General features: G+C 48.5%; 2 protein-coding genes across 2 annotated transcripts; both read right to left on the bottom strand.

Annotated features, from left to right (window-relative positions):
- Positions 1-6,814: 6,814 nt before the first annotated feature.
- Positions 6,815-10,807, bottom strand: LOC101749628 (serine protease inhibitor Kazal-type 6-like). Its single transcript, XM_004944910.4, has 4 exons — positions 10,663-10,807; positions 8,721-8,746; positions 7,820-7,932; positions 6,815-6,970 (listed from the first exon to the last, which is right to left on the bottom strand). The coding sequence occupies exons 1-4, from the start codon at positions 10,721-10,723 to the stop codon at positions 6,925-6,927; spliced, it is 246 nt and encodes an 81-aa protein (XP_004944967.1). The 5' UTR covers positions 10,724-10,807; the 3' UTR covers positions 6,815-6,924.
- A 3,315-nt stretch (positions 10,808-14,122) lies between these two features.
- LOC101749502 (ovoinhibitor-like) lies at positions 14,123-18,410 on the bottom strand. The gene is made up of 8 exons (XM_004944909.5): positions 18,292-18,410; positions 17,785-17,807; positions 17,110-17,234; positions 16,810-16,855; positions 15,730-15,857; positions 15,566-15,611; positions 14,788-14,903; positions 14,123-14,303 (listed from the first exon to the last, which is right to left on the bottom strand). The coding sequence occupies exons 1-8, from the start codon at positions 18,347-18,349 to the stop codon at positions 14,258-14,260; spliced, it is 588 nt and encodes a 195-aa protein (XP_004944966.1). The 5' UTR covers positions 18,350-18,410; the 3' UTR covers positions 14,123-14,257.
- Positions 18,411-27,068: the final 8,658 nt, after the last annotated feature.

The raw sequence follows: 27,068 nt of genomic DNA, 5'->3' as shown, positions 1-27,068 counted from the left end.
GCAAGCATCTAAGTTCCGTCCTCAGGTGTTTTGCTCTTGTTTGGGTCATACTGGAATTGCAAGCAGCAGCACAGGAAGAACATATTTAACAAACAGTAATAGAGCTGTAAGATATGATGCTTCCAAGGGGAAAACTGAGCTGGCTCCAGTATTGCTTTTTGCAAAGCTTACTACGTCCTTACCCTGCTCTCTACTTACAGTCCGCATTTCACCACATATCTGGCTATGCAACATTTGTGAGCAGCACACACTGAAAGTACCAACAGAATCTCAAGCACACGCCAAGTGTAGCTGATGCCAGTGGGACTGCTGGGTCCCTCTGCTGTCCTAGTGATGGATATTGCTTCAATTGGGACCAAAATGGATACTTTCAAAAAGGTATGACAGATTGGAGATGAAAATGAGACAGTGACAGCATTCTTTTTAAATCTGATACCTCCCTTGCAGGTGTGTCCAGACAGAACAGCTGCATAGAAATGCCTTTCTCTATAGCAAACAGTAACATTAAGAACAAGAGAATCTGTATCCAATTCTGAGCTGCAGATAAAGGTGGATTTGGATTTGTAACTCAATCTGAACACTACCAGTGAACAATAAATGAGCTGGGACAAACACTCAGAGCTACTAAACTGCTTCATTTCAATTACAGCTGGAAGAAAACAGGCATATAACTGAAAATCCTGCCTTCCTTAAACAGAATCAAAGCACTTCATTTTGTCAGCGCGTTCCCACTTTCAAATAGCCCTACATTTTAAGAATTCCAGTAACCTTAAGTGATTTTTCTCCCCTTAATCTGATCTGATTGGTTTGGTTGGTTCACTGAGAAGCACCTCACAGCGCCCTGAAGGGATGTTTTTCTTTCGACAAGTTTAGGCAGGTTTAGTTCTACCACCAGTGAACTACAGTGCATGGGTTTATGGAAGGGAATTCACACAGCATCTGTGTGATACTCATGCAACTGGTTTATTTGAACTCCACTGACAACAGCAATCTGACAACATGAAGATGACCGTATCTGGTATAAAGCTTCCAGGTGCTCTAAGATACCCGCCCGGTTTCACTTACATTGCCGTTGCAGAGCCACTTGTTGCTCTCAGAGGGGTGGAAAGAAGAGATGAGTGCCAGTGCTGGGGCTCGGTGCAGGTCCTGGAGCATCTGCATGGTGTTAGGATCCCAACTGCACAGCTCTGGGGTCAGAGAAGAGCAGAGTCAGGAGAGGTGCCCGGCCTCAGCCTGCAGCTCATCCAGTGTGGTGCTGGTGGAGCTCACAGCAGCCACTAAGATGAGAGCAGCAAAATGATCTTGGGAGGTTAACATATAAAATCCTGTAAAGGACACATAGCCAAGGTGGATAATTACAGATCCACAGAACACGACTCAGTCAAGTAGGAAGGAAATGCTTCCAGAAACTATGGAAGGAAAAAAGTCAGTGGCACCTTGAAAAAAAACCTCAAGTCATGTCAGACCTGTGCCAAGTTAGACTACTAAGGCAGCAAGCTGGGCAAGTGGAGTGCTGAGGGCTGGGTTTCTGGCAGCAGCTGATCTCCCACAAGGCTCAGGCAGAAGCCATGGGCCAGGCATGAGATGAGCACTGTAAGCAAGTAGCTGAAGCCCTGCCAGCTCTGGGGGAGCTGAACCCTTGGAGGCAGCAGTGAGAGCCTGAACAAGATCATAGAATAGAATGAACATAAACAATATTCATTGAATAGAACAACCCAAGTTGGAAGGGACCCTCAGGGATCAATGAGCCCAGAATCCGTCCCTTCAGAAAACCACCCAACATCCAAACCTGAGCACTGTCCAGACGCTCCTCCAGCTCTGGGAGCTCAGCACTGCACCCACTGCCCTGGGCACCCATTCAAAACCCACCGCCCTCTGGGGCAGGACCTTCCCTTAACCCCAACCTGACCCTCCCCTGACGCAGCTTCATTCGGGCCTCTGGCAGAGTCTGAGAGCTCAGCACGATGACGTTTATCACGGGACAACGCTTATTTTTCTACCAGGTTGCTCAGCTCGCACTCCAGGAGCGCCCCGGAGCCGCGAAGCGCCGCTCGGTCTGCGGCAGCACCCAGCGCCCAGCATCGGTACTGCACCGCCCGTCCGCCACCACCGGGACGGGCACCGGCACCTCCCCAGGCCCTGGGGGGGGATGGCACCGAGCCCCGAGCGATGCTGGGGTGGCCAGCGGCCAAGAGAACGACCAAGGAGCTGCCAAGCAGAGAGCATCTACCGAAGGTGCCGCGGGACGAGCAGCGCTTTGCTGGGGCAGCTCAGCGCCGTGCCGCCCTGCACCGAGCCGCTTAATTCCCCGCGAGAGCAGCTGGGCTGCCCCATCCTGAAAGCTGTCCCGAAAAGCACCACAGAGGGGCAGCAGCGGCCCCGAGGTCTCCTGGCCACCGCCCGGCGGTCAGCAGGGGGAGCCCCATAGCCGGGAACGAGCGGAGTCCCGCTTACACCACCGCCTCCTGCAGGATGCGCCCCGTGCAGCGCAGTCACTGCTCGGCAGAGCTGCCCTTCCAGCTCCTCCTTCAGAGGTTATCACCAAAAGCTTGGAGCTCCCTCCTTGCGTAAGGATTAGAGTATGTCTCGAGAAGGAGGATGACAAAAACCCCTGCATCTGCAGGGCAGAGCATAGGCGATGTTTTTATCACAGATTACCCTGCAGAGAAGGACACAGAGCTCTTTGGGAAGAAAGCCATAGGGCCATCTCTGGTCACACCCAATTAACAGAGCAGTTTTAGATCAGAAGCACCACATTATGCAGCACCTACGTTCCCCACCTTACCCCACACACTGGGCACAAGGGCCAGCCCTGCTGCAGGCACTAATGCTGCTCCTTAGGGCCAGCCCCACGTTGCTCAGGGCAGCACCCCAGGCCCAGCACATCTCAGCCTTGTCTTTCAGACCTGGATTGAGGCTCTATTCCTGCTCCCCCCAGAAACCCCTAGAGTTGACCTAACTGAAGCTCTGGTCCCTTCATGCCCCATAGGTTCAGAGTATCTCAATGAATTCTATCACTGGAGCTATAAAGCAAGTACTTCTTTAAGTGACACCCGCCTTTCTAAGGGCATACATCTTAAATCTACCCCCCCCCCCCCCCCCCCATTCTCCCTTCATGTATTATGGTAATACATACACATCATTATAAGCCTGCTCCAGCATTTCTGGAGCAACATTATAGGATGCTAACACCAGCCACAATTAACGCAGCTACTCCTATGAGACGCTCCTACACCACACTACTTATTCTGGGGAGAGGAAAACACCAACAAACTCTTCCACTCCCATTCCAAAGCACAACCCCCTCACCTTCTCCTTGCTCTGGAGTCCGTAAAAAGAAAAACAACCCTGATGTTTCCCCTGGGCCCCTATTTAACTTCACCACCAATGACGGGGTGGAGGGATCTGTTAGCTGATTCACAGCATCTGGGAGCCCTCTCATCCCAAAGCTCAGCTGCTCTCTAATCCTTAAAGGAACCAACACACACAGATACCCTTCTACTTTTTCCTGCAAATGTCACTTTATATCTCTTCAGTGCTTTGCAATAAAGTCCTCCCAACTGCCTCCTGAGCAATCGTTTCTCTTGGCCCCCACAGCTCTGCCTTCCCTCCCATATCCAGTGATAGAAAGATAATGGAAAATGGGAGTTGAGGGCTGGAGCACTTGCTGAGGCTGAGTGGTGAGATGGACACTTCAGGAGGATGCTGTGGCTCTGTAAGGGGGTTCCTGACCAGACAGAGCTGGGCTCCCCAGTGGTGCATGGCTGAGAGATGGGGCAGCTGAAAGGAAAGAGGTTGCAAATGGAGACAAGGCAAAAAGTCTTCAACGTGATGACAGTCAAACTCTGGGACTGGCAGCCCAGGGAGTCTGTGCGTTCTCCACCCTCGGATGTTTTCAAGTCTGGATGGGACAAAGTGCTGAGAAGTCTGCCCTGACTTCAGGAGATACTCTTCCACAGTCCCAAAGACCCTTCCAATCTGTCCCAATCCCCTGGGAACTGGAACAACAACCAAATGCTGCCCAGCTGGGTGGTGGGAACCCTGCAGCAGGAACCACCAGCCCACATCAGCCAGGAGTGGCTCAAAAAGCCTTATCAAGAGCTGTGAATGTCAAGGGAAGAAGTAGGACAAAGGATTGCAATGAGTTGTGGCAGGGACACAGGGCTATGCTGGGGAGGAGGCACTGGTGCACAGCAGTTAAATGGGCCAGGAGTCAGGGCACACCACGGTGTCAGCCACATCACCAGCAGAGCAGAGCTCGTGATGGAGATGTGGAGATGCTCTTTCCCCTTCATCATGGAGATGCTCCTTCCCCTTCATCATGGTGCTCAGCTGTGAAGCAGCGCTTTTTGTTCAGTGAAAGCAGCCGTGCAAAGATGTAATGCTTCCCTTGTTTCACTGCAGAGGGGCTGTGTCAGGTGATGGAGCAGCCACTGTGATGCTGGGACAATTCTCACCCAGCCTTGGCCCTTGGTCCAAGGAACTCCCTCCCCAGGAAGAGCTGCAGAGATGCTCTGTTATCTAATAGAGATCTCGAGTGCTTCGTGACTCACTCATCTCTCAAAGCTGTCAAAAAAAAAAAAAAATCCCACAACTTAAAATGTGGAGGAAGGAAATTAAAGGAAAAATACCAGCTGAATGCTTGCTTTCTGGTTCAGTATGTGCCCAGGACTGCAGCTGGACGTAGCCAAGAGCTCAGCCAGGCCAGAGGGCTGTCTCACTGTCCCTGTGTTCAGAGGGTTACAGCCAAGTGACCCCCATCACCCTGGGCTGGGGGCTGGGAGCAGCCATGGGGGCACTCACACCACTCCCTGTGACTGAAGGCGCTGTGAGGGCTCTCCCCACCTGGGCAAATTGCTCCAAAATGGCTGTGCCATTAACAAGAGCTTCCTGGTATCACTGTGCTTTTATACTTCCAGATGCAATTGCGTTCCATGATTGCAGTTATGAGTCGTCGGGTGATTGCTGAGATCTGCTTTGCACGTATCTAACGTCATCTGCATTGCACAACAGCATGGATCCCCACATGCCATGTCCTTGCCTGAGCTCATCTTCTGCAGTGCCTGCTCCTGCTCCAGGCACTTGGATGCTTGTTAAAGGGAACACCTGCTGGAGGAAAGTGAAATGGACGGGACCACCAGCCAGCTCCTGGGGCACTGAGAGGTTTACATGGATAAGCCCAGCCGGGGCCAAGGAGAGCTCTGGTTATGGTCGTGCTGACACAACCAGTTGAGGCAAGGAGGGGCAGAGCCACCCTTCTCCAGCCTGCCACAGTGTTGCTGGGGATGGTGGTTGGGTCTGGAGGGGTACAGAGGCGGTTCTATTTGCTGTTTGCACTGAAAGAGCAAAATGCAGGCTGATTATAAAGCAGAGAAGTCTCGCCGCTTCTGTTCTCTTGTGATCTGTCCTTGTTATTTCAGCCTCCAGATTAAAAAGGATTAGGCATGGGGATACGCCGTGAGGCTTTTGGAGTCTCCGAGAGCCATCTCAGGCATAGAAATGTCCCATATCCCCCCTCTCATTGAAATGCCTCTTCCCATCTGAGAAACTGTATTGAGATACAGCACTACTCCAGAGCCACAAGTTGGCTCAAAGGGTAACTCCAGTTGGAAAGGGTATGCAGGGCTCATCCTGATCCAGGCGGTAGAGAGGATGATGAAGGTTCTCCCACTGCCCACTGGGGTCCTTTGTGATCAGCTGTCCTCGTGCAGGAGGTGCTTTTTCCTCCCCTCAAGCTTATCCATGTTCTGGAGGTCTAGCTGTTGTGTTTACTAAAGAAACATCTGAATTGGAACAAAGCAAACTGCAACTCTCCTTGGCTACAAAATATAATGTCCCAATTCACTTCAAAGCCTGCAGCGTGGCACCACAGGCAAACACTCAGCTCTGTCCAAACACCATCCAGGAGCTGAGATGCTCAGCATAGAGGTGTTTGCAAAATGAGTTGGCTGACCTCACGATAAAATCTAAAGCTCCCTTTGAAACTTAAGTGTTCAACATTAAGTGAGTAGAGTCCCATTGATGTGCTGCCAACGTTTTAACGAGGGGATGCCACAAGCATTTCCCTGTGTATATTTTGTACAGCGAATGGGGAGAGACTATAGGCTTTATTTTCCCTCGCTGGCGCAAAGAAGGATTTTCCAGCCAGCATCAAGGAGAGAGAGAGAGCAGCAGTGTGAAAACTAAAGAAAGAAATCAAGTTTGTGTGCAACTGCAACCTGATGCTGGCGAGTTGACAGTCTTTGAGGCAAAGTCCTCTCTTAGGACACACAAGGAAAGCAAAGCCTTTGTGTTTCTGCCTAAAGCCAGCTTCCCCTGCCACCTTCCCGGTGCAGGCTTACATGCAGCAACACTCCTCAGCCTCAGCCTGTTTGCTTCTGGCTTCCCAAGCAGATGAGGCATCCACAGCCACACCACTCATAGCTCTCTGCCACCTTCATGCTCACACCTCAGCGAGAGGGACACATATGGGGAGGCTGCTGAGAGGCAACGTTGCATGCTGTCACCCACCCATGGGACAGTCGAGCTGGGTGGCCATGTGTCCATTTGTCAGTAGTATGGGATGGGATGGGATGGGATGGGATGGGATGGGATGGGATGGGATGGGATGGCATGGCATGGCATGGCATGGCATGGCATGGCATGGCATGGCATGGAAGAGCTGTGGGAATCATTGCTCCTGCTCAGGCAGCATGGTGCCTGATTCTGTGATTCTAAGATGTAACAGCACAGTGCGGCAAACATTTTAGCTGCTAGCACGGCTGCATGGAAGGCTTATCCGGGTGTTATGGAAAAAGGAATCCAGTCAAGGAGGTGTGCTGAGCTTTACTTTATTGAGCAGATATGGCAGAGACGAGGACAGCTGCTGCCGTGCCCAGGCTCCTGCGCCTGTGACCGACGAAGATCAGTGCTTGGTGCTCAGGCTCAGCACTTCCCCATGTGCTTCAATCGTATCTTCCCTCCACTCCTCCTGTAAAAGGAGCGGTATGGAAACAAAGCAGTGTATGGCATCCAGCACAGACACAGCGGCTGGGACAGGGAGCTTGTCCCTCCGAGCACGATCATTTGCCTCACTCTGGTGCCTCACAGGGAGCATCAAGCCATCTTTCCCTCTTCTCTAATTTCCCTTAGGATAAGGCAGCCTCCAGAGTGCAGGATTGATAAGGATAAATCAATTTTTGCAGGCCTTCAGTCCAGAGGTGTTGGCTCCTATTACAGCTCCTTTAGAGGAGACAGGAGAGGAGAAACTGCAGCCCTTCCTCTGAGATTTTGTGTACTTTTCCACTAAGTCCATTCAGACTTTCATTTCAGCACTTTCCCTGCTCGTTGCAGGGATGCTGGACCAGATGACCTTCAAAGGTCCCATTCAACTCAAACGAATCTATGATTCTATGAGTCTATGACTTTCCTCTAATAATTTGGCATGCATAAGCCTGCGTTCCTCCACACACTTCAGCATCCAGAGGTGTGGACAGGGAGAGCTTCAGCCTGTGGCACACAGAGGAAAATGTGCATCAATTTAGCCCACGCAGAAGGTACAGGCAGGTACAATGGCCTCCCAGGCTCTGTGCCATCTCTGTACGGCTATGAGCATCACACTAAGCCTAGAAATGAATCAACATTAAGCTGAAATATTCCCAAGCGTGGCGGTGAGGAGCTGCCATTTGAACTAGATGCACTTAGTGGTCTTTTCCAACCTTAACCATTCTCTAGTTCTATGATTCTACGGCCAGGGATTGCTCTGTGTGAGGGGAGCAGCAGCGCGGGGTTGGAAGTGGACCATCCCTGTGTGGGTCCGTATCCCACCGCCCCCACTTACAGCACGGCCTTGCAGAAGGCACACTTGTTGCCGTACGTCACGCCATCCGTGCCGCAGTGAGGGTTGGACTCCCTGGTGCAGAACACGCTCCTGTTTAAGAACTCTTTGCAGATCTGCAAAAGAAATCAAAAATAATAACAGCAATAAACCGTCGGGTTTCGCTTTCCAAACAGGAAAGAAGATCTCTAATGTGATCTTCTTCCCACCCAGAGGCCAAAAGCAGCAACGAGGCACGGCCTGCTTACTTGAAAAACAAAGGCCTGTCAGAACTGGCTGAAATGGGGGAATTTCTGCCCTGTGGCAGAGGAGGGAAGCTGTCACCACCAGGGAGCAGCCCTGGTGTTCCAAGAACATGAGTGGATTCAACAGGAGAGCATCAGCACTGATGCAGCCCCATATCAGTGCCCGGTACCATGCAGCTCACACCACCACGTGGCCTGGGGCTGCCATACACAGGGATCTGGGCATGGAGTGGTTGCACTCGATGACCATAGTGGTCTTTCCAACCTTAATGATTCTATGAAGTGAACAGGCTTTTGGACAAGCCCCGGTTATGGATACGGTTTAAAGGAGTATATCACTCCTGATATCACATTTGTTTCGTGGAGGAGCAAAGCAGACAGAAGCGATACTGCAGACAGCCCTGTGCTGGATCAGACCATGGGGAGCATGTGCTAAACCAGCTAAATCATCCCCAACTTGTTTGCTACTGTGGCCATAGCTAACACCCCTGTACTGTGTGAGCACTCCGAAGCATTGGGGCACCTTGGCAGGACCCACCTGATCCCAGCAAAACCCAAAGCAGTTCAGCATGCACCAATGCACCAAGATCTGTTAGAAAAGCATTCTTCCAGAGCCAGGAGAAAATGCAGATTCAGAAAGCAGAAAGAGCTGCACTAACCTCTTCAATGTCTTGAGCTGCTACACCTAGAATTGCAACAAAAAAAACCAAAGATTTTATCCACATTAGCATTATTTTCTGAGAGGACTGAACCGAAGTCACAAATCCCTTTGCAAACTGCAGCACAGCACACACCAGGTTTTCCCTCCTCTGCCGTTCTGTGTGGTGGAGGAGGGGTAGGAAATACATTATCGGAATTGCTTTTCAGTATTTTGCTATTTGAAAAATGTTACTAAAATACCATGTAATCAGTCATTCAGCTGCTAACTGCACCACAGACACATAAACCCATCTCCCTGGCAGGCAGCCACCGCCGGGGAAGCGGGGAGCTATGTAAGAGCTGAGCCTCTCTCAGCAGAGATTTTAAAGCTTCATTGAGTCTTATGGCTTTTAGGCTCTTGCACCTCTGAATTACAAAACTGGCCAGTACGGTAACAAAAGCACACAGGGGAGATGGAGGAGACCCCGCAGTCAGCATCAGAGCCGTCTGCAGTACAGCACAGCCGAGGCTCCCAGAACAGCCTCAACCGGATGAGATACAAAGGGATAGCCTGGCGTGATCTGGGGCAGAACAGGCAGTGCCAGACAGCAGCAGAGCAAAAATACCTGCTGCAGGCACAGGCTCTGGGCCTGGAGACAATCAGTCCATCCTCTTTGCTATTTCCTGCCTGCAAACTTTGCATGGGGCCAGGTCACAGCCACGGGATGGATCCTGTGGTGTCGGGGACAGGGAGTGGGCTGCACACAGCGCTGCAGGGGCTGGGGCGCATTGCAATGGGGCATCCCTTTGGTTAGGGTGCAGGCTGGGAGCATTGCAGCATCACGCTCAGCGGGACCATCCATCACCCCACCCAGCTTCTGCCTGCTGCGATGCCTTTCAGTGTTTGATCCTTGCCACTGCTGTATCTGTCACATCCTCAGCTAGGCTGGACGGGGAAGCCGCCGTTAGGGCTATCTGCATATTATTTACAAAACAGCTCATTAGATAATTTTTATAAATATTACATGCAGCTACACAAGACTTTGTGAGAACGTCTCTTGGCATCTGTTTATCTTATTTGAGATCACAGAGTTTGCTGCTATTCTGCCTGGCCTTGGAAAGAAGCTTTAGCACTCTGACGGAACCCAGCCCCAATTAAGACTCAATTAAAGACAGATGAATATTTCATAATTAATGATGTGTACAAAGTAATTCACCTCTTCTCTCCATGCACAGCCTGCGATTTTCTCAAGCGAATTCTTTATTCAAATTATTCACAGAAAAACAAGTATAAATAATCCTTGGTCTGCAGTCTTCAGTAATGGCCACCGCAACGCTTCCACATTGGCATCGGCCGCACGCGAGCATTTGAGCACCCCGGTGTGCCCTACACACCCCCAAACCATCAGCCAGCCTCCCCAGACCAACAGAGAGACGTGTAAACCTCAAGATAAATAAACGCTGGACCCTTTCAATTTGCCCTCTTTGTTCGGGTTCCTCGAGGACATCTGAATTTAATTTTCGAGCCCTCCTCTGCAACGTATTTGGAAGCTGAAACTTTCATCTAATTACGCTGCCACATCTCTGAGGAGAACACCAACCCCCAAGTGCTTAGCATCAGAACAGGAGCTGATGACCCTGAGGTATGAGTTTCTTCTCTAACTGGTTCAGCAAAGCTCTCCAGCAAACATTTCCACCAAAACTCATAATTACGCTCTGCTTTGGTGCCTCTGCTGAACGAGCTGCTTACAATTTGCTCATTCTGTCTCCCAGTGACACCTCCACAGTGTTATTCACTGCGGAGGCACACGAGGAATGGAAAGATGTGACACAAGCAAGCGAGTCCCGCAGATATTTTCTACTTGCTCAGCTTTCTCTTCAAGCCTGTCATCCGTTGATCAAGGCTCTCTGAAGTTGCTCTCGTCATAAAGTTTCTTTCTAGGCTACAGAAATATAACTTACCCGAGAAGAACGACAGCAGCAGCAGCAGGCTGAGGAGCACCGAGGTGCCTGTTGCCTTCATGCTGCTCTTTTAGTCCCCGGCAAGCGACCGGTTTGGGAGGTGTTGTCTCAGCCACAAGCCCACAGCGTGCTCACGGCCCTGCCTCCGTGTATTTATGTACCTATCCGCTGCTGGCCTCATTCCTCACCTTAATTGTGAGAACTTCTCCGCTTCGATTCTAGAGCCATTATTGGTCCCGGCCGTGTTTATGGTGCTTTAGGAATGCCGCCCTGTCCACATCAAACCTAGAAAGGGCTAATTACATGACTGATAGACTTGGGCCTGTAATATCTTCTTCTTCTTCTTCTTCTTTTTTTTTTCTGAATAGTCACAGGATTCTCACAAGGGTGAATTTTCAAAGTGGTGATTCATCGGGGAAGCTGGTAATTTTCATTCTCTGGGTCCTCGCTGAATGCCAGCTCCAGGCTTTGAGCACGGCGTGATGACACTCACCAGACATTACGAAATAAATCACAGCATGAGAATGTGTTGTCTGTGAAACCAATTATGCGTTGTTCCCTGGCTATTTTGGAGGATGGCTCTAAATTTGTTGGGTTGGGGTGGAGAAGCGCACTGATGCTCTCCTAGCCGTGTGCAGAGTCCCACATAGGATGGCTGCCTCTCCTCCCTGAACTATTTAAACTATAGCTGTCAATGTTTTCCAGTTTTCACACTCACCAACGTGTCCCAGAGCTCTGCTTCCACACCAAGCATCAATCAAAGGAATTTGGTGGGGAATCAGGAGACTCTCACTCTATTCCCAGCTGATTCTGTGTAAAGAGTATAGAATCATAGAATCATTAAAGTTGGAAAAGACCACGAAGATCACCCAACCATCGATCCATCTCCAGCCATCTCTCCACCAAGAGCAGCATTTAGTTGCACCACTTGCAAAGTATCTCTTCAGATAGGCACAGCCTTTAGAATTTCAGCATGCTTTCCTAAAGAAACAAGTGCTATGGGAACACTCTTTATAGACAGATCTTCATATTCATTTCCCCAGCAAATGTTGTAACTGCAACCTACTGTATGAAGCCTGCTTTAGCAAGGGGTTGAACTTGATAATTTCCAGAGTTTCTCTTTCAACCTCTATGATTCTGTGATTCCAACAAAATTTCACACAAGAATGGAAAACAAACAAACAAAAAAAGCACTTCAATATATTTTTTCTAGCAGCCAAGGATTTCCTAAACATCCTCAGCCAGCAAGTGAGAGTTTCTGTAGGAGAGCAATGCCACAACTGCCCTGCACCTGGGAAAGCATTAGAGCTTGCAGCTCACTAGACACCATAAAACCCACACAGCAGAGGAACCACGATTGACAGGTGAGTTCTCAGATGTCTATTAGGGTGAGCTCACAGCACAGCCTCTCATATAATTTACAAGTCCGCCAGCCACAACGCCATTCAAAATCAGGCTTAGTTCTGCCACTTGCAGAATCCCTCGTTTGCCTTTTCTTGCTCCAGACACTGCTCGCCGCCCCAGCACTAATACCTCAGCTCTTTATCTAGCCAAACATTTCATTTGCTACAGCACAGCTGACTGGGAAAAGCCTTAGAAAATGTACCACAGGGACCAGTCCTTTGTGGGCTGAGAGGAAGAGACTAAATTAGCCAAGTGGTGATTATCCTTATTGCTTCTCTTTGCACTTCTTCACCTATAAAGTAGCTGCTTGATGCTGTAGGTGGGGAAGTTCTGTCTGATTTCTCAGAAAAATAGGAACAGAACAGGACCAGACAAGACAAAGGCACCTGGGATTTGCCTTACAGAGGAATGGGTATGGCTGGGCAGAGCCTCACTGTTACCTAGCCAAGTGTTTACCTGCACTGGGCCAACTTCTGGGCTTACTTGATAAAAACCTTTTCCATTTTCTGAAGGGTTTTTGTCTCTACAGCCATATGCTCTGCACTTGCCTTTTGCCCTCCCTTTCCCTGTAAGACATCAGCCCTTCTTTGAGCTTTTCCAAAGCCTTTTTTTGCTCCTGAGCAGGTACCAGGCTTGTGCCAGCACACTGCAGAAGAGGCCTACCATGGGATCTTGCTGTTGAAGGCACCTTCCTGCTCTGACCAGAACTCTACCGCTCTGCGATAACTCAACAAACCTCCTGGCCAACAGGACATTACAGCTGAGCTGTGTCCTTCACTAAAGGTCTTCTGCTCACATTCAGTAGTAGCATATGCTATTTCTTGTCTACTCTTTTCCCTTCTAGGCAGATTAGCAGGGAGCACCCTCATGGCTCTGCAGCTTGCCTTTTCTCACCAGCAGGCACAGAGGCACACTGTGCTTTATACTGCCTGTGCTAATAGAATAAACATTTCAAAGTTCCATCTGTCTTCCTAGGACGGAGCACTGCCCTGACACGCTATTAAAGGACAGCTTCCCATCTTCTGGCAGGAAGCACCCATAAGATTTCTAGGTCAAGATACAGCCTATTTCAGGAAATAAAGCCAGAGAAAAGCTTGGAAGTCACAGATTTTGTCCTCAATATCAGCCTGAACAGCTGAATGTCTTCCTACGTAATGAGAGGATGGGAGGTGGAGAAAGGAAGGGGAAGGTGGCATGAGTGGAGGCACTTGGGACTTTTCACCTGTTGTTTGCATACTCATTCCTTGACTCGCCCAAAGAGATGGCACATCACTGTGAACGCTCACACGCATCATCCACACATCACCTTTCACTGCAGACAGAAACGACCTTGGAGCTACCAAGCACTCCTTCTGTCCTTTCTTTTCTAGGCATGAAGACTCCCAAACCTTTTCCTGAAGAGTCCTTTCTCTTTCCTCTGCCTCAAACGCTCCCAGTGCAGCTTTTCAGATCTCTTTTCCAAGAAGCCTGAGCCCAATCTGGTTTCTCCTCTGGTCCTCATTAGGCTCATTACAGCCTTGCCCAGCTGGCTGCAATTTTCTGCTGATCACCACACTCTCAAGGGACACACCCTTCAAGGAAGCAACAGTTCCTAATTTTCTTCCCTGTGAGATAGTCTCCTCCCTTTGCCATAAGCCTCCTTGTAACGTGCCGCCAGACTTGCCCATTGCTCAGGTGTATCAAAGCCATCTTTCCTCCATACCAAGGCTCCCAAAAGGACTGCTTCCTCCAGGGCTCCATGCTTCTACAAAGCCACATCCTGACTCTTAAAGCAAATCCATTTATGTGCTGTAAGACACAGAACTGGGGAGAGCAGCATGTGTTTTATAGCAACGTTTCCTCTTCTGATGGTTTGGAATGGGGTGACGCACTTTCGTGAGGGCTTATGGCTTTTGTGTGATGGGTGTTGCACTTTGGCCTTTATTGTGGTTTATTTCAAAACTTCTCCTGCCTGACAGATAAGTGCCTGAAAGCCTGAAGACTTTTACCTCTGCCCTGGAAAAAATAATAACAACAATAAATAATAAAAAAAAACCACACACACCAGCCCATGGCGAAGAGAGTTGCTGTCTGTGATTTACTGGCGGGTCAAGGCAGAAAGCAATGTACAGCAGGGAGCGGGGAAGAGCGTGTTGGAATTGCAGGCTTTGGAAGTGAAAGATGGATGAGGGTAAAGGTTACGATCCAGCATTCAGCATTCTCCACGGTGCTGCAGAGACAGAGATCCGTGACTCTTCCTGCAGAGAAAGGAGGAGGCCAAAATCACTGACATGGAAGGTGGTTTTATAGCCCTGATGGTGCCACTGCTGACTTCGCACGGGCAAGCCAATGCTCCATGCTGTCCCAGTTGCACCTTCACCCGTCTCCTGATTCCCCAGGTTACACGTTTTGTCATGTTAGAGAGATCTGGGACAAACCCTGTAATTTTGGATACTCCTTCTACAGTTACCACTCAAATTACTCTCACAGGGATGGATCAGGAGCACTATGAGCCCGCAAATGAGAATCTGAATTTAATGGTGAGGGAGGGAGAAGACTCACCTGTGTTCAAGATCTGCAGTGCTTGGGGAAGGCACAGCAGAGGTAGAGCTGGGATCAGGTTGGGGATGGGGACGGATTTACCAAGGGGATAACGGGAGCACAAAGGCTTCCTGGCAGCTTCTGCCTTCATACTCCGGCACAGCAGTGGTTTCATGGCTGCATGGGGAGCACTGTACTTACAAAACTGCAATGCAGAAGTGGCATTTGTTCCCATACGTTACGCCGTCAGAGCCGCAAAGGGGCATGTACTCTTCAGTGCAGTAGGCATCAGTGCTCTTGAATTCACTGCAGTCAATCTGTAGGTAATGGAGCAAGAACGTATTGAGAAGCCTTTGTTTGGTGTATTTTCCTACATGGGCGCTTTACATTTATGTCATGGCAAAGCAAAAAAACATTTTTTCAGATGCAGGCTCCTGTTGTTCTAGCAACTCTGCAAATTCTAATGCTCTTGCCCAGCAGAGCACAAAAGGAGAAGTCAGAGGGAAAAATCTACTAAATACCCTCAGAAGCAGCGACACAGCCAAAGCAGTGCTCCCCGGCTGGTGGCCCGCTGCCTGCTCTGCTCTGGTTCAGCAGCCAGCAGAGGGGGGCTGCCAGGAAGCAGTGTGTCTCAAACAGCACACTATGAAGTCCACCCACCCAAGTAATGACAGCTGATGCTGCATGAGCCCCACGCTCACCAGGAGCGGTGAGCACCTCTGGCACAGCCACCATCTGAACAATGCTCTGAGCATCAACCCCTGTCAGGGGCTGTGCGGGTGATACTGACACAGGAGCCAGGAGTTTTGTTCATCGTCCTCTGACCCTGGCATACTTGAGTCATTTTCCTCAAACCCTTTTTCCAGGACAAATACACCAGCACAGTGAAGACATTGCTATTGCGTAGTTCTGACTCACTGAATTTGTGCTGTATAATATATTATAACAACAGTTCATAGCGCAGACTTTCGAGCTTTACCTCAGGCTCTTTTCCAACAGCGAGCAGATCTATGTCCTCTCCATTCCTTGGGGAAGAAAGCAAGTTGAGAATGAATGAGCACAGCACAGCCACTCCAGAAGCCTCAATATGCTGCAAACACCACCACCCAGACCCCAGCACCCAGGCTGTGACCCACCACTCACGCCACTGCCGAGCAGAAGGTGCACTTGTTGCTGTAGACAAGCCCGTTGGTGGCATAGAGCGGGCTGTACTGCTGGATGCAGGCTGTTCCAAGCCCATCAGTTGTTCTCATGTAGCCAGTGCAATCAACCTGAAACAGCCACAGAACAACACTTCCGTCAGCCCTGTGTAATGGTGCATGGTGTGAGAGGTGTCTCCCACCCCCAGACTCACGGTGAGTGGGGCTGTATGGAGATGTGAGCTTCCAGCCCAGCACAGTGCGGGCAAGGGAGCACAGACAGGTGAAGTCCTGCCTTTGAGGACATGAGCCCAGCAGAATCCTGGAGGAAATGGGTTCACAAAATGGGTTTTGTTGGTGTCATCTTAGGGCTTTCCACCCCAAATGCCACCACATAGGATCTGTGCCTAACATGCCCTACATGGCAGCAACTGCTGCTGTGAAATGTCTGCTCCACTTGAAAATGGAGCTGATGCTCACCTCGGTGTTCCTGCCATTACTCTGAGTGTACTGAAGTGAAAATTGTAGCATTATGTTCAATTGCACAGCCGGAGTGTTTCTTTACATTATCTCTCTAATCTAAAAATAGAGACACTTCTCCACTTCGTGGCAGCTCCATGTATTGATAAACAAACCTCAGGGTAGATGTTCTGATGGAATCCTTTTTTTTTTTTTTTTTCCCTGTTACAAAATTATGATTTAGTCAAAATCCAGACTTCCTTGGGGAACTTCTTAATTTCAACAGACTTCTGTCTAAGTCTAAAGGGAACTATTTCAACAACACCAAAGGATTATTGAAATGAGAGGATTCTGTTTTTAAGTCAGCTGTGCTACACAAGATAACATCTTAAAACTCACCGTTGAAACAGATTTGCACTGTTCAAAATGAAATTAATACATATATATATATATATGTATATATATATATATATATATATATATATATATATATATATATAAGACCTGAAATTCTTCCTTTCTGTTACATTTCCAATGGGTTTGGAGCTGTCCATTCTAAATGTACAATCAGTGCTGGGAAGGGATTCTGCCATCGCTCCACACAGTGGCTGAGCTGGAACCATACCTTCACACACCTCCCATCGTGCTTCTTGTCAACCGTCCCACTCCGGCTAGGAGAGAAGGAGGGGAAGGGTTAACCTGGTGGTGCCATGCAGTCACCTCACTCATCAAGCCTCTCCACTCCCAGCCCCGCTAATTAATTAGACTCAGGAGTTTTGACAAGGAAGAAACACAGCCTGCACTCTGGGAAGACAGAAACAGGGGGAAAAAAAAAATCGAATCCACCCGTGATTAGTCACAATTCAAAAGGCTTCTGTCTGCCACCTGAGCCATCACGATGGGTAATCGGGCGATCGCTACTCACAGGATTTCTCTGCAGAGCGAGCACTCATTGGGGTAGGTGACGTTATTGGTGCCACAGACGGGCTGGAAGATCCTGGAACAGGCGAGGTTCCTGCTGCCTGACAGCCGGTACTCACCGCAGGAGGCCTGGGAAGAGCACAAGTGGGACAGCTCTGCAGGGCACGGAAGGGTCTGCTTGTGTTTTCCACGCATAGCCGTGCTGCAGGCGGTCATTTTATTCTCTGTCACTCCTCCACGGTGAAGAAGTGGGAGCAAATTACAGCGTTCCTTACAGTATGTCTGAGCACAGTGTCACTACTGAGGCTTTTGGCATGGCAGACACACGACTGACTGATGGGTCCTCAGGGAATCAGGCAGGGGAGATATGGAGGCAGTTAGGGAAAAGCTGTGCAGATTTTCTGCTGGCACGCTGTGCCACGCCGGCTCCCACTCTGCATTATTAATTGCCAACTCTTATCACCAACGTGGTACGTTATCTTTCTCTGACAAAGATGTTTTCTTATTTGCTGGGGGAAAAATGTCACATAATTCCTGGGGGCCCTTTTTCTCCTTCCCTTGTTATTTTCTTTTCTTTTTTTTTTTTTCTCCCTCTAGGCTCCCGTAGGATATGGTGTGAGTATGAATTATTCATCTATTCATAGAAACCACAACTAAATGATGCAGATCTGCTACTCACCCGTTGATGACCAGAAACAATATCTGGAAAAAACAGAAGTTATAAAATACAGAATGTTACGGCGTCCTTGGTTACAATTCCTCTGGAATTATCAATTTCCCTACAGAGTCATCACATACTTCTTTTTTATCACTGAGAATTACTTGTTTCCTAAATATTTTATCCAGTTCCTATAAGCAAGCTATATCCTATGATTAAAAAAAATAGCCATTTTGGGTGCAAATATAAACTTTGACTCACTAAGGAAGAAATAGGGTATACATTTTCTCTCTCGAGTGCTATGAGACTTACTGAGGATAATGAGTTTATGTCAGACAGAGGCATCCTGCTAGAGTTACGTAAATATTTGCACAAGGATAAAGATCATTAGAAGAGAGCTCATGTTTTACCAAACCATCACTTCTCCGGCAGGCTGAGCTCTCTTTTAGGATTCTAAAGGCATCCTGAACCACATTTAGTTCAGTAGGAGTAGAGATATAAGCAGAGAATGTAACAAAAACAACTTACCAGGAAAGGAGCTGAGAAGCACCAATCCAAGGAGGGCAGCAGCTCTCATTGCCTCCATGGCAGAGGTGGCTGTGCAGCCTGTTACTTGCAGACCTGTTGCTCTCAAGGTCTGCAGAGATGTTGCTCTGCCTTCACACTGCAGACTTTATACACCCATCTCCCTAACCTTGTGAAGTCATCAGGTCAAGTAATTATTTGCTCTGTAAACTGAAAAAAATGTATTGATTATTGAGTCGAGCCCTAAAGAATAGTTGTTTGTTAGAGAGATGCGCAGAGGAATTAGACAAAAACATGAACTACACCCAACTTGTTAAGAGAGGCGCCCTGCTGTACAATGAGTGATTTATGCTGCCCAAACAACAGCACTGTCTCAATACTAGACGTTGTGAAATTACATATGGAAGTTGGCAAAGCAAAAAAGCTGATTTGTTGAAAGCGTTTGAGCTCGTGCACGCTATGTTACACACGCTACGCCGTGTCTGGGCTCCACAGGACTCTTATGGCACAGCAGAATTGGACATGCTTTGCTTTTACAGGAGCGAAGTCTGGGGCTCGGCAGGCAGCAGTGCCTTTTGGAGATGCTGAGGGCACAATGAACACCTCCACGGTCTCCTTTGTGTCTTACTGGTGTGCCTGATTTCTCACTGAGGGGACTGAAACAGTCATCACAGCAGAAAAGCGTTACCTAAGACTTCACAAGTTTAAGAGGTACATCCATGGAGAAGGAGGAATTATTCATCTGTTGGCAATCAATGTGAACCCGATTAAGAAACATTGAGAATAGCAAACCTTAAATCTTTGTTGTTGTTGTTTCATCCCACTGGCAAGCAGGAGGTGTTCCGTGCAGATGAAAAGGGCTTGCTTAATACTCAGGTAGTGCATAAAACCACTGCAGCCACAACAAACAGAAGGTGAGTCCACACATCCCCCCTTCTATTACACCATAATAAATTTAGGGCATCACATTCCCTAAGAAATACCTCTCAGCTAAGTGAAGAACAGAGGTTTCACTAAGGGGTTCAACTCCGTCACAGATACATGGCAAAACAAATATCTCATAAAACACATTTTTGACTGAAGGTTGTAATGAAAAAGGAGCGAGGGGTGGAACACCTTTGTGCTTCAGAAGGAGCCTGAGCCACACACGTGGCTTAAAGGCAGCCTACGTTTTAAATGGGAAATCAGAACTGCTTTTCCCATTATCCTGGGAGGTGTTCAAGTCTCATCATGGGCACATAAATCATGAAAATGCAGCTGAAAGTGTAAGGAGCTGCAGTCACAAAACAGAGCTTGTAGGCTTTGGCCTGTTCATGTCAATGAAATCATTTTCCTGAAAAATAAATGAGTAATGTTCTTTGGAGCTCATTCACAAATATCAAGAGTTGAAGGGTTCCTTTCAAAGCTGTTTCTGTTGTATTCTTAGCATCCTGAGCGACGTGACTGTCAGATTTCTTGAACTGATCAGAAGCACATTTGGAAGGCGAGCAGTAATCACTGAAGCATTAATATTGATTTTTCCCCAGGGACAAGAACGCCTGAGCTGAAAATGAGGTTTCCTCAGAACTTGCACCAGCCACCAACAGAGATCAAGAAATGGCTTTGGTTGGAGGGGAACTTAAAACCCACCCCATTCCAACCCCTGCTGTGGGCCGGCTGCTCCCTCCGGCTCAGACTGCCCGGGGCCCCATCCCACCTGGTCCTGAGCACCTCCAGGGATGGGGCACACACAGCTTTGCTGGGGAGATAGCAGTGCTGCTTCTGCAGTGAGGCTACAGGAGCACAGCCTATCCCTTCTTCAATCCTATGAGCCCACACCCAGGTCTGCCATCCCTGGATCCTGAAACCTGTGCTGCTGCTTCTCTCTGTCCTCCCAGGCTGAGCTCCGTCTCCTTCTTGTAGAGCTTTAGGATACGGTGCCATCCTCCCATATAGCCAGCACCTGTCCTTGATTAACAAGATCCTTCTGGGAGACCTCTGATCCTCTGAACACCTGAGGAGCCAGCCAGCCCTGCACCAAAAGCTCTATCAGGGAGAGGAAGAGGAGCAAGGCCAGAGTCTTGCTACAGGGTCTATAAAACAGGATGAGATAATTGGTAGTGGTTAGGGCAGGGCAGCTGGGCAAAGTGTTACGTGGGATTGCATAAAGAGCTTGATTAATAAGAAACAGAAGGGAATGGGATAGAAATAATTGCCGATCAGCAGATGGGTGGATGCAGGCATTAGGAAGAATGAAAAACAACTGTCTCAATGCATTTGGAGGAGTGAGCTTCAGGAAATGCCATACACATGTTGCAAATGGGAAGAGGAAGATGAACACGCCTGCCCAAATCCCTGTGTGTTGCTGGAGTTTCGTGATGGTGGTTCAGTAAAGTGAGTTTGAGTGCAGGATTATTTCTAGCCTTTTTTTTTTTTTTTTTTCTGCAGATGTAAGATCCATTGAAAAGATCAAATAAAACTCTTTCAGCTATTTCAAGTTCCAAGATGGTAATTGTATGCAAGAAGGTTATAGCCATGTGAGTGGGGAAACACTGGCAGTCACACGATGCATTCTCTCGTGCTTAAGTAAATTTCCAGTAACCCTGGAAATCCTCCCCAGTTTCCAACTCAGCGTTATGCCATCTCATATCACTGCTATTTTCTGAGAATCTTCTCCTCTGCTCTTGAGATTCTCTATCTCAAAGAAATCCATAATCTACCATGACCTAAAAAAGATTTTCATTAATTTTATGGGCCAAGCTGCTGCAGGGACGAACGCGCGACGCATTTCCTTTCCCCAGCTTCTGGACCCTCTGCAAGATGGAGCAAAACACATTGCTGTTACCGGAGCGATGCACACGGGGGCAGGACTGGATCTCCTATGAGGATGGGAATTCAATTTAGAGCGAGCAAAGCCCCTGCTCTAAGCCGCGCTCTTGTGATATTTCTCCTTGCAGCTCAGCTATCTGATCGCTGCCTGCATATCTCCTGCTGCTTAAGCACAGATGATATCTGAGGGAAGAAGGGTGTCTGGAATTATTTGGCTTATAGCAAAGCGCTGAGGATCCGGCCCAGCACATCCCAATCCCTCAGCACCATCGCTGCAATAGCTGTGACACAGCCAGACCCCAGAACAGCATCCCCAGGTGGTTTTATTTTAAAGCATAATTTTATTTTTCCCCACGTTGACAAACCATTTGTGCTGATGAAGCCCTGGGGAAAAGCTGCATCAACAGCAAGGTCTAGACTGGCCCGAGGTGTGTTCTGGCCAGCAACAAGTAGAGAAATACATAAAACAGAGGAACTGATATAAAATAGAGCAGAACAAAATAACTGCACGCAATGCGTTAATCAGTTTGCGGGGTAATTGAATGGCATTTCCTAAATTCACTGACACCAGATAATGACACGAAGTGCTGAGGTACCACTAAAGAACAGTGCCATAAAGCACCTCGGCAGGCAGACAACGTTTCCTGCCTGAAATTTCCTGGAGGGAGAGTTAGATTAGTAATGATGAGAGGATATTGTGTTGTACTGTGTCAGGATTTTATTGAGCAGCAACAACAAAATAATAATTGCCAGCGATGCTTGTGACAGAGCCTTGTCCTCCTCGCCATCCCGCAGAGCTGGGCCTGGTGCAGGGGTGGGGGAACGCTGGGGTCCCATGCTGCTCCCCATCACCCCCTTAGCAGTGCAGCTCCATGGCAGGATGGGAGATTTGTCCCATCTCTGCTCACACTTTCCCCTCTATGACCTGGGTTTTGCTGTTCAGAGGACACAGCCCCTGCAAGATGCCCTTTGAAGACCACTGGGACCCTGAGAGCAGCTGGGATCATCACTTGTCTCCAAGCCAGCCAGGTTCCTTGAGGCCCCTCCTCATCCTCATTGCCTTCCTCATCTTCACTTTCGTCCCAAAGAGGAGCTTGGCACTAAATGGCTGCAGAATTGGAAAGATGCTGTCTCCCTTAGGAGAGCTGTTCTCTCTGCTGTCTGCAAAGTGACACATTGTCACTTAAGATCATTAACTATTTGACTGTGAGCCCACTGCCCGTACAGCCGACACTTTGGTGTTAATGAATAATAAATTAACGCTATGACTCTGAGCCCTTCAATCAGCCAAGATTTCCAGAGGCCCAAGGATCTCAAAGGATTCTCTACAAGTGACAGCTGACGTAATTAACTACAAGCAGCAGCTAAGTGGTGGGTGAGGTGATAAACGTCTGCGGCAGGTCCTGCGTGCAGTCCTCTGAGCATCATTTAGTGTACCATACCCCACCCCCAGCGAGCACCGTGAGCTCAGATATGGGCAGGCAGGCTTATCTGAGAATCATAGAATCATTGAATGGTTTGTGTTGAAAAGGGCCATACAACCCATCTACCCCAACCCCTGCCATGGGCTGGCTGCCCCCCACCAGATCAGGCTGCACAGAGCCCCATCCAATCTGGCCTTCAGCTCATGTACAGGGATGGGGCACCCACAGCTCTGGGCAGCAGTGCCAGTGTCACACCAACCTCTGAGTAAAGTATTTCTTCCCAACATCTCACCCAAATCTTCCCTTTTTTAGCTTAAAGCCACTCCCCCTTGTTCTATCTCTGTCAGACCATGTAGAAGTTTGTTCCCCTTCCTGCTTGCAAGCTCCCTTCAAGTACTGGAAGACTCCAATGAGGTGTCCTCTCAGCTTTCCCTTCTTGATGCTGAACAAGCCCAGCTCCCTCAGCCTTTCTTCATAAGAGAGGTGCTCCAGCCCTGTGATTGTCTTCATGGCCTCCTATGGACCCACTCCAACAGTTCCACATCTTTCTCATGCTGGGGCCCCAGGCCTGGATGCAATACTGCATGTGGCCCCCACAAGAGCAGAGCAGAGGGGCCAATCATCTTCCTCACCCTGCTGCCACCCCTCTGTTGGTGCTGCCCGGATGGGAAAACATCCCATCCTCTGCTTTGGGAGGCAGACCAGGTGGCTGCAGAAAGGCTTCCCACACCTACGGGTACCCACCACTACTTTATTTTCAGCTCCTAAGGAGTCAATGTCTGCACAGGATGCCCTGAACACTGCACTGGATCTCATCCCCAGCAGTGGCTTTCTTTTGGAAATCTGGAAGAAAGCAGAAGCTCATGGCCTTTTGGAGGGGTTGATTTCTTCATAAATCAGACAACCCGTTCTTTCTCCCTGTAATTTTCCCATTAAGACCCACACCCCAGGACTGTTGCAGTGATGCAATCACACAGCATCTTAAGAAAAAAAAACAACAGCATGATACGTAGTATGAAAGCAAGACCAAAATGCTGAAGGTTTTTTTTTTTATTGAGCATAGCTTCAGGCTTTATCAGGAGCACTCAAAGTTCAGGACGAGGCTTTGGGCAGCATCCCCTGTAAGGAACACAGCCAGAGAGGGTCCTCCTGTCTGAGCTGGAGCCCGGTGGGCTGTGATGTGAGCGCTGCGCAGGGCACAGCAAGGTGAGAACTCAATGAGTTCTGGAGAGAAAGAGCTCAGGGCCTCAGAGATTGAACCTCTGCGCTTCTGCTGTGCATCCCTCCCTCTGCTTAAGGATACATCACAGAGGAACTTAACCAAAACAGAACATTCGGAAAGCTATTCCAGCTACTTCCTCTTATTACTAACATTCAAAGGCACGATAAAGACTTAATTTAAAAGAAGAACAAATAGGCTGTAGGAAATAGACTGTATTTGCTGGAAGCGAGCTCTTCAGCAAATTACCCAACGTGGAGATGAAGATCTCTGCTAAATGTGACTTCTTTTTACCTGAAAGAAAGGAGTCCCTGGTAAATCCTCCCAGTTTAAAAAAAAAAGTGCTGCCCTTGCTAGCAAGAGAAGAGGAGAGCGCCAAACACAACCACCTTCCATCTCCAAGCAGTCCCCGAGGTTGATAAGACAGTTGAAGTTCACCACTCAGTGAGCAAAGAGATTTATTTTCATACACCCAGAAATGCATTGCGGAATAAACACTCGCTGGCATATGTTACGCCATCAGACCCGCAGTGTGGGATGCGCTCCCGAGAGCAGAAATTGCGGGGTACGGCGCAGGCACTGCAGTCGCCCTGTGGATCGATGCAGCCTTGTGCTCACAGAAATACCCTCAGCAGCACAGCTATCAGCAGGGCAGATGCCAGGAGACCCCCACAGCCCCGGGCTTCCCCCAGCACCGACCATCAGCAGATGTCAAAGAAGAGCTTAAGGATGGGGCAGCGAATAGCGCGGTACACGCCTGCAGTGCCCTTTCAGCCTCCAGTGATGTAAATCCCATGTAAACATCCTCAGTGCTGCTGCAGTAACCGTGACAATAACTTGGACACCAACTGAATGCTGCGCTATTTATTTTTTATTATTATTATTATTATTATTTTATTTTTTTTTTGAAACCATCAGATGAAAATGGCCATTTCACTCGGTAATATCTGTAGCAAATATTGCTCAGGCTGTGGGATGACTCAGGGCTTTCAAACGCTCGATCACAATGCGATTAGTAATGATTTATATGGAAACTGCTTTGAGGAAAGAAATGATGGAGAAAAAAAAAAAAAAAAACTGAAAGATCTGTCCCTTACCTTCAGTGCAGTGGGGTCTGGAGTAAAGAAGGGAATAGGAAGTGTGACACAAATGCAATTCATCTCCTTCGTTAGTGTTAAAATCCGTGAGTGCATGTCCTGAATAAACAACTTGCAGTTCAGTGTGTGACTCTCAGACAAAAGGGATTTCAGGCAAAACGTTGTGCCACGCTGAGTGTTTACAACATCGATTCCGTACTACATTTTTTCTCAGGAGGGTTACAGCCCGGGTGGAGAAGGACGCGCGAAATGAAAGGGAGGAAGAGAAAGCAATTCTCCGTGATTCACAGGATGAGCAAGGACAGGTGCTCAGAGATAAGCAAGGTGCCGGGGAAGCAGGGCCGCAGAGCTGGCACGGACTGGCGGCAGCTCCTGCGTGCAGCTCCACAACAGCACTGAAATAACGGGAGGGCTCAGCGAGGTGAAACTCCCCTAACGCTGCTGCAGCCGCTCAGCCCCTCCAATTGCATCTCAGTTCAGGATGACTGCAGGAAACGCTCGCTTCCATTCAGTAAAAGAATTTGTGATTCTGCAGCGTTTCGGAGGTTCAATGGTGGATGTCGTGGTACCACGTACGTGTCACTGCTTTCATTATGCATAAACTAGCACCGAGCGCGGAGCTGTTCCCACAGTTGTTCTTACCCACTCAGTTCTGTTGCTAAAATATTACCCCATAAGTGATAGTCTTTGATGTCAAGTCTTTTCAACACCATCCCTCTAGGAGTAAATAAGTCCTTGTAGAACACAGCTCTTTCCAGTCTGAGGATGTTTGTTGTGTTTTTACAGCCAGCACTCGACGAAGCACGGAGCAGGAGCACAGCCACTCACCTGGGCAGCAGCAAAGGGCAGAAGTGCATCGTGCTCATGGAATGCGGCCCTTCTGCCCTTGGATGGCCACCTGATCTGTGTGTGCGTGGCTGTGTGCATTCACGTTTGGTTTAGCCACCCCCTACTTTGAAATAACCAGCGTTCCAGCTCTGGTGTCAGGGTTGTAAATCTTGATGGCACTTACACAAGTGAGCCACAAAGAATGCTTCTTTATCAACAGCAATTGCAGGTTTAAATATGTGAAGTACGCCCTCGGCTTCATTATTTCCAGTGAAGTGTGTGACAGGTGCCTGCTGAAGGACCATGGAAAATTCCTGTGGGCAAAAGGGCAACTGTACAAACCTGAAGAGAGAATGCTGCCGGATTTCCTCCATGTGCATGTTATCAGTGCTTACCTATATGCAGTGCTTTCTCACTGTTGCTGGAAAATGTTGTTGAACTGAATTGAATGTTTTCCAGAGTGGAAAGTCTTAGTTGGCATGCTTCAACCCAATAGAATCACAGAATCATTGAAGCATTTGAGTTGGAAGGGATCTTTAAAGGCCATCTGGTCCAACCCCCTGCAACGAACAGAGGCACCCACAGCTCCATCAGTGCTCAGAGCCCCTCCTGACCTTGGCTGTCTCCATGGATGGGGCACCACCACCTCTCTGGGCAACCTCTGTTAGTGCCTCACCACCATTGTAAAAAATGTCTTGCTTATGTCCAGTCTAAATCTCCTCTCCTCTGGTTTGAAACCATTTCCCCTTGTCCTGTCAATAATGCATCATCAAATCATAGCAAATCCAGAAAAACTGAACTGGGAGAGAGAGCAAGAGGGAAACCAGGGGCTGAAGGGAGTCCTGGAGCTGGACAAGTGATGGAAGAAGTTTTATGGGCATTAGCAAAGAACTAACAATTGCGATTTTCCCTAAAAGCCATTAGCGTTGTGGGGAGGATTTGCAGCAGCAGACTGATAGCCTGACGATGACAGAATGACATGAGGCCCACAGCCTGGATCCCAGAAAAGTTCAATCCAAACTGGAAATCACTGCTTCATCCATCTGCCCATCTCAACATAAATCCTCTGTTTTACCGCCAAAGCATCCTTCTTTTGAATGGCCTCATTCCATCAGGGAAAAGAAATGCTTAAGGGAGGCATTATTTTTTATAATTTTTATTAAAGTTTCTCTCATGTGGATCAAGAAAACATCAGTTCAATACACCAACAAAGGACAAAAGCAAAATATATTTCACGGACAATGTGCCAATGACAGAGGTCACACTCTCAAAGGCAGAGGGATACTTTGTCCTTGGATTGCAAAACACTGCTCAGATACTTGGGCTGGCAAGGACTACTATGAGAAAAGACCAGCAGGCAAGAGCAGAACCAGACCTAGGAGGGCATTCATCTCAAAACACTTG

The sequence above is a fragment of the Gallus gallus genome, chromosome 13 (genome assembly GCF_016699485.2).
Source record: "Gallus gallus isolate bGalGal1 chromosome 13, bGalGal1.mat.broiler.GRCg7b, whole genome shotgun sequence".
In the NCBI taxonomy this organism is placed as follows: Eukaryota; Metazoa; Chordata; class Aves; order Galliformes; family Phasianidae; genus Gallus; species Gallus gallus.
The sequence above is the reverse complement of the archived record's forward strand: the minus strand, read 5'-3'. Positions and strand labels throughout refer to the sequence as shown.